We start from the raw sequence: 6,965 nt of genomic DNA on the forward strand, positions 1-6,965 counted from the left end.
CTTATGAACACAAACATTTTAATCAGGATTACATCCACCCTGATGAATTTTCATTCTAGAAAGTACTTTCAAGGCAAACGCCATTGAGGACAATCTAATGCCTTGATGGTTTTCTACAAAGTGCAGATAACTTTCCTTTCTCCCCCATTTCTTTTCCTCGAAGTCATTTTCACCAGGATCAAATCCTATTCGTGTGCGTTTCGCCACAGGTATCCGACTCCCGGGTTAGTGTTCGATGCGTGTCAAATGTCACCAACTGTCACACGTGTCACTGGCAGGTTTGTTTTTTTTTTTCCTGTGGCCGTCACTTCAAGAAAGTCCAGTTTTCTGGGGGAAGGGCTCTAGCGGACTCCTCACGGACCGGTACCCAACAACGAATTTGTGCGGCTGTCCTGGTGTGCCACACCTGTGCCCTTTGGCCCCAGAGGCTTTTCTCGAGGAGCCGTTCCGAGGGTCCGTGCGTAACCGTGGCCTACCCTCAGCTAACCAGGGACAGAGCCGGGAGCCCTTCCGCAGCCGGCTTCCAGGAGGTGCGCGCACACCACGGGACAGGGCGGGAGGAACCTGCGCCCTCACCGACCCCGGCTCCCCGCCCCCCACGGTCACGGCGCCTTGTCCGCGGCCCCCGCCGCCTGCTCGGGGCGCGCGGGGCCGCCGGTGGCCGCGCGCGTGCTGCGGAGCAGGCCCAGGCCCCGCGATCGGCCGGCGCCGTGCAGCTGGCGCTCGTGGCGGCGGATCTGCACCTTGTGCCGGAAGCGCTCGCCGCAGTCCTCGCAGACGTAGGGCCGCTCGCCCGAGTGCGTGCGCCGGTGGCGCAGCAGGTTGGACGAGACGCTGAAGCGCTTGCCGCAGTCGCCGCAGGCGTAGGGCCGCTCGCCCGTGTGCGTGCGCTGGTGCTGCACGAGCGCCGAGCTCTCGCTGAAGCGCTTGGCGCAGTAGGAGCAGGCGTAGGGCTTCTCGCCCGTGTGGATGCGCTGGTGCGTCACCAGGTTGGAGTGCTGCGAGAAGCCCTTCCCGCACTCGCCGCAGCGGTGCGGCCGCTCGCCCGTGTGCGTGGCCTGGTGCCGCACCAGGTCCGTGCTGCGGCTGAAGCCCTTGCCGCACTCCCCGCAGATGGTCGGCCGGTCCCGGGCGCGCCGCCGCCGCCGCTGCCTGGCCGGGGTCAGGGCGGCGCTGCCCGCGGGGCCCGGGATGGCCACCACCGCCGGCGCGGCCACGGCCGGCAGCACCATGAGCTCCTGCAGCACCACGTAGCCCGGGGGGGCCACCACGACGGCGGCTGGCGCCCCCGGGGCCGAAGCCCCGCCGCCCCCCGCGGCGGGCACCAGCTCCAGCTGCAGCTCGGGCTGCACGGGGGTCAGCTCCAGCCGCACCTCCTGCCGCTGGGCTCCCAGCTCCACCGGGGTCAGCTCCAGCCGCACCTCCTGCCGCTGCTCCTCCAGCTGCTGCTGCTGCTGCTCCAGCTGCTGCTCCAGCTGCTGCAGCTGCTCCTGCAGTTTGAGCTGCAGCTGCCGCTGCTCCTGTTGTCTCTCCAGCTCCTGCCGCTGCCTCTCCAGTTCCTGATCCGACCCCAGGTCAACCGGCATGAGCTCCAGCTCCACCTCTTCCTCCTCGTCTGGCTCCAGCAGAGGGGGCTGCTGCTGCTGCTGTTGAAGCTGTTCCTGTTGCTGCAGCCGTTGCGGCGGCTGCTGCTGCTGCTGCTGCTGCTGTAACTGTTGCTGCTGCAACAGCTGCTGCTGTAACAGTTCCTGCTGCTGCTGCTGCTGTAACCGTTGCTGCTGCAGGTGCTGCTGCTGTAACAGTTCCTGCTGCTGCTGCTGCTGTAACTGTTGCTGCTGCAGGTGCTGCTGTTGTAACAGTTCCTGCTGCTGCTGCTGCTGCTGTAACTGTTGCTGCTGCAACTGTTGCTGCTGCAGGTGCTGCTGTTGTAACAGTTCCTGCTGCTGCTGCTGCTGCTGTAACTGTTCCTGCTGCTGTAACTGTTGCTGCTGCAGGTGCTGCTGCTGTAACTGTTCCGCTTTCTGCTGCTGCTGTAACTGTTGCTGCTGCAGGTGCTGCTGTTGTAACAGTTCCTGCTGCTGCTGCTGCTGCTGCTGCTGCTGCTGGAATTGTTCCTCCTCCTGCTGCTGCCCGGACTGTCCCTGCTGCTGCTGCTCCTGCTGCCACGGTTCCTGCTGCCTTAACTGCTTCTGTGGCTGCTGCTTCTGTAACTGTTGGTGCTGGGGTAACGGTTTCTGCTGTGGCTGCAACAGGTGTTGCTCTGGCACTTGCTGCTCCTCTGATTGTTCCTGCGGCGGCATCGGCGGCAGCTGTGGTTTCAGCTGCTGAGGTGGCACAGGTTGGGGGTTTTCCTGCAGGTGCTTCTCTTGTCGAGGCAGCCATTCTCGGTCAGCTTGCCGCTGTTGCTGCGGACCTGGGGATCGGCTTTGTGGTCGCCGCTCCTGCCGTGGCTGTTGTGGCAGCGCGGGTTGCTGTTCTGACTGTTGTGGTTGCAACTCCGGCTGCCCCTGCTGTGCTTCCTCAGCCATTTCACTGGCCCCCGTCGGGGCTGAGCTTGTTGGCCGCGGTGGGCTGCCGTTCTCCTGAGCCTCTTCTTCCTCCTGACTCTCACTCCCACCGCTGCCACCTGTAGTGGAAATGGCAGGAAGCCAGGAGAGAAAAATCTACGGGCAGCTCTCAGGTGCAGACCCCCTGGACCTCCCCGCTCACCCGGCCCCATGGACAGCCACGCTAGGACACACTGTGAGCTCCCATCAGGGACCCAAAAGCACCGGCTCGGTTGACAATGGCAGCGTGGCAGGAACTGAATTGCCCAGAGGTGTGGGGTTGGCTTAGAAATGCGCCCGCAGGACTGCTGGTCACGTCACTCTGCACCCTGGCTGTTCCACCTCTCCCCCGCGCCTCCCTCCACACAGGCTCCACGCTTAGATCTTGGCAGTGACAAGAGCCTGGGTGCCTGGGGCTCCCCAGCACCGTTCCCTGAGAAGTCTCTCGTGCTTCACCACCATCCAGTGGGAATCCGCGTACAAGCCGTTCGGACAGCTAAGCCACAAGCCCGTGCTGAACTCTGACCTCAGTTAGGGTCACACCTCACAGAAGTAAAACTTGCCTTCTCCGTAAATAATAACGCCTGGAAGTATCACCACTAGCGGTCCTAAAAGTCACCGAAGTGTCAGAGACAGCACAAAGTTTCCAGCGGGAAGTCCTCCGTTCAGGCCCTAACTCTACCGCTTACCAGCCGTCGACCTCCCGCAGCCACGGAGCCCTCCTTGTCAGTGACAGCTTCGGGATACCCACACTTCCAGCTTCACGGGCAAAGCCAGAAGGGCCCCGGCATCGCCTCTAGAACCTGGTGGGTGCTTGAAAAATCCCTCTCCCTGTGACTTAGAAAATGAGTTTGCAAACTAACAAACACTTTAGCAATACCAAAGATACAACTAGCTCCGTTTGAAACAGCCTGAAGACTGGAAGTGTCTGAGACTATTACTCAGGAATGGAAAGGACTAATTCCATAGCCCCAAGTCAACATGGTGACTGGCCAGTTATGTCACCTCTGGGAACCTGAATTTCCCTGTCTGGAAAAAGGAGATAAACCCTTCCCAGGGACATAGCGAGAATGCCAGGGGGGAAACGTCTGGCCCAGGGTTGTGCAGGTGTAGAGGAAGCCCCACTACGTAAGAGTCGCTCCATTGTCACATTTCACTTTCCTGCACAATATCCACGTGTCTGTCTCTCATTTTGAGCATTCAGGCTGTGTTCACGGAAAATCCGAAGAGGCTCTCTCCATTTCCGAGTCTGATTTCCACGTCTGTTCTTCCTACAGCTTCGTATTTTCAGTTTTGTAACAGAAAGCAGAGGTTCGATGTTATAAAATTTTGCTTTCCAGCCACTTTGCCAGGATTGTATTGATTTCATAAAACCAAGGGATATCTATATGAAAATAACTTCCTTTCAGAAAACCAGTCCTAATAACCTTTGCTTAGGCTAATGGACAAGTGAATGCATTTCGCATAAACACACACCAGTCGGGAGTATGCATGTGGTGAGCGAAGACAGCCACGAAAACCTGTTCCCCCAGCAATGTCAAGGTCTGAGACACTCCAGCCTCCTGCCACCCCTCGAGGCAGCAAGGAGCACCGTGCTTCTGTGTGAGTCCTCACGTTTCTAGCACAGCACTTGGCTGTGTGGCCAGTCCTGGCTTCTTACAGCAGCACCAGCATTTTAAACAACGATGTTTTTAGTAAACATATTATTAAGTGTCACCTGATGTGCGTGCCCTTGCAAGACTTTTTCCAGTTAAATATTTGAGCCAGGAGAGTCGTTTAGCCACACATCCCAACACAGCCCCTCTAATTGCCTTGGTCCTTTTCATGCTGTTCGACCCTGGCCCGGCCCTCAGTCAGTGCCCTCAAAGCACAGAGAAGGAAAGTGGCCCCCAGGAGCATGACCACCATAGAAAGTTTCCCCAGACCGTGTCCCAGAGGGAGAAGGCATCTTGAAAGGTTCTGCAGGGCCATATTTGCCTCTGGGCAAAAGGGGAGGAAGATGGATTGAAGCAGAGGTCAGGAAAAGTGGACAAGGCCAGAGAAGGCCACAGAGAAAAGAGAAGCAAGGGGTCCAATGCCTGAGGTACAAGGGGCAGTGGGAGAGAGCCCCTGAATTCAATCTTGAGAACTTGAGTCTGGAGCCAGGGACAGGTCGGGGGACAGTGGAGGCCACCTGGCCACTGGGGAAATAGCAGTAGCTCCCAGCCAGCACATACCCAGGGTCCAGGCATGGCCTGAGAATATCTGCATCGTCGGGGAGCCCGTCACAGGCACAACCACAGCCTGATACAGCCGCCTCGGAAAACCCTGAGGGGAACCCGCCAGTGTCACTCCAGGCAGCTGAACTCGGCCGCGGTGAGCGGCTGCAGCCTGCCCCAGCCCCGCACCCCGAAACCACAGGTGAGCACCCTTGCGGACAGCAGGCTGCCCGCCACCCTGCAGCCCCCTCTCGCCCGCAGCAGGCCGGGCTCTGTCAGAAGGTCCTCCGCGGGGCCTGAGGACCGTCTCCCGCTTTGGGTCAGAGCCACCTCCCTCTAGTCCCTCACCTGAGAGGGTGCCGGGCCCCGGGCCCCCATCTTCGAGACACCGAAGCTCCAGCACGAAGGTCTCAGTCGCTGGCCCCAGCTCCATCCTAGCGCTCAGACCAAGACCCCGGGGAGCCAGCTGTGCTGAGAGGAAGGAAGGAAGCTGTTCAGGTGGGCAGGAGTGCTGTGAGCCCCCAGCCCCGTGGCACTGACTGCCAGAGAGCCCTCCACCTCAGCCTCAGGCCTCCAGAGCCAGGGGCCCTACCCTGGCTGGAAAGGAGGACAGTTGGAGCCACAGCTGGGGAAGGGAGGCGCAGGGCAGCCCGGAGCTCTGCTCCCCAAGGCCCGTTCAGCCCCCCGCAGGGAGGCAGTCCCTCCATTCCCGAATTCTGGGATTCTGCGGGGCCCACACTCAGCCCCAGCCTTAGGGGGCAGCCGGTGCAACTGCTCCACTAGGATGGGGAGCTGGAGACCCAGCAGGGACAGTTGAGGAAGTTGGCAGAGAAGACGGAGAAACCTCACGTTCCACTGCCCCCCCCCACAAAGCCCCGCCAAGCCTGTTCACCTCCCTGGTCTCTGGCCTCCTAGGCTGCTCTTGGGGTTCGGCCAGCATTCCTAGGCCAGAGCACCAGCAACCCACAGAACCAGCCCTGGCCCAGGGGCTCCTGAAGTCGGGAGGGTTCCCCACCTCTCTCCTGCATCCCCCCTCCACTGGCCTTCCCGCCCCACGCCCCACCCCCGGCCCCTGCAGAGGTGTCCCCACATCCAGCCGGCCTCCCCTCCTAACAGGACAGCTCCAGGTCTCTGTGGGGGTCCGGTCGAAAAGACTGGAAGCGCCCCGAAGGTTCGCCGCGCCGTCCCGCCCAACGGGCCTCACCTGGCGCAGCATTTCCTGCCCCTCACCGCGGCCTCTGCACTAGGGGAGGTGTGTTCATGGTCAGCAGGGGCTGGGCAGCCAAGGCCGAAGCGTCAGCCGGCTCCTTCCTGAGGCGCCTCCATCCAGAAAGAGCCGGGGAGGCGCCGGGCCACCCGGGGGCCTTTCTGGGCACTGCGGCGGCGGGCCTGTCGCTGTCAGGGCTGCCGAGGTCGCCCTGGGCCAAGAAAGGGGCAGAACGGAGTTCGCGAGCAGAAGTTGGTGTCGGGCACCCGTCCCGGGGGAAGGGGGCGGGGAGGAGGCTGGGCGCCGGGGGTCCGGTCCGAGGTCGGCGGGGGCCGGGCGACACCGGCCTCGGGTGGGCCGGGGGCAGCCCGGGTCCGGCCGGGTTCGGCCGGCGGCCACAGGTGCCCGGCGCCGGGGGGGGGGCGGGGGGGGCAGGGGGGCGGCCCGCGCTGGGGTCCGGTTCGCTCGCCCGCCACCCCCCCGAGCGTGCGTCCGGCCGGCAGCGGGCGGCGGGCGGCGGGCCGGACCGGGGGCGGGGGCGGCGGGGCCGGCACAGGAAGTCCCCCCGGCATCCGCATCCTGTCCCCCGCCCGCCACCCGCGCGCCCCGCGCCCCGGCCCCCGCGCCGCCGCCGCCGCCGCTCTAGGCCGCGGCGAGCTCGGTGGGCTTAACCCTTCCGGGCCCGGCCGCGCACCCGCGGGGGTGGCGAGACTGTCGCTGCCCCGAGGGGGGCGGGGCGGCTCCAGGCTCCTGCTCACCCCCCCCACCCCCCCCACCCCCGCGCCACCGTGGGGACGCGTGCGGTCTCAGGGCGCCCCTGGCCGGGCTACTAGTTGTGGTTCATTAGCGCTCAATTAGATGACACTCACCTGATGGGGAGGCCCCATTCCGCCCCCCAGCGGACCCCAAAGAGGCCTCCCCCTCCGCACCTTGAACCCCTCCTCCTGGAGCCCCGGATGGCGAAGGCAGGCCTGCGGGGGGCGTGGTGTTTGTGCCCGCTTGGACAGTGGGTCG

The 6,965-nt window shown here is 63.0% G+C and overlaps 1 protein-coding gene across 2 annotated transcripts; it reads right to left on the reverse strand.

Annotated features, from left to right (window-relative positions):
• Positions 1–231: 231 nt before the first annotated feature.
• Positions 232–6,594, reverse strand: ZNF853 (zinc finger protein 853). 2 transcript variants are annotated; one of them, XM_060649572.3, is made up of 3 exons: positions 5,949–6,594; positions 5,093–5,210; positions 232–2,626 (listed from the first exon to the last, which is right to left on the reverse strand). In XM_060649572.3, the coding sequence occupies exons 1-3, from the start codon at positions 5,958–5,960 to the stop codon at positions 603–605; spliced, it is 2,154 nt and encodes a 717-aa protein (XP_060505555.3). In that variant the 5' UTR covers positions 5,961–6,594; the 3' UTR covers positions 232–602. The 2 variants fall into 2 exon arrangements, with proteins under 2 accessions (XP_060505555.3, XP_060505557.3); XM_060649574.3 differs by having other exon boundaries at positions 5,093–5,215.
• Between the last annotated feature and the right edge of the window lie 371 nt (positions 6,595–6,965).

This window comes from Panthera onca, chromosome E3 (assembly GCF_046562875.1).
Source record: "Panthera onca isolate mPanOnc1 chromosome E3, mPanOnc1 haplotype 2, whole genome shotgun sequence".
Lineage (NCBI taxonomy): Eukaryota > Metazoa > Chordata > Mammalia > Carnivora > Felidae > Panthera > Panthera onca.

Coding starts and splice junctions, on each gene's coding strand:
- ZNF853 (XM_060649572.3), bottom strand. Junction 2,627..5,092: donor GGGGCCCGGCACCCTCTCAG/GTGAGGGACTAG, acceptor TTTCCACTACAG/GTGGCAGCGGTGGGAGTGAG.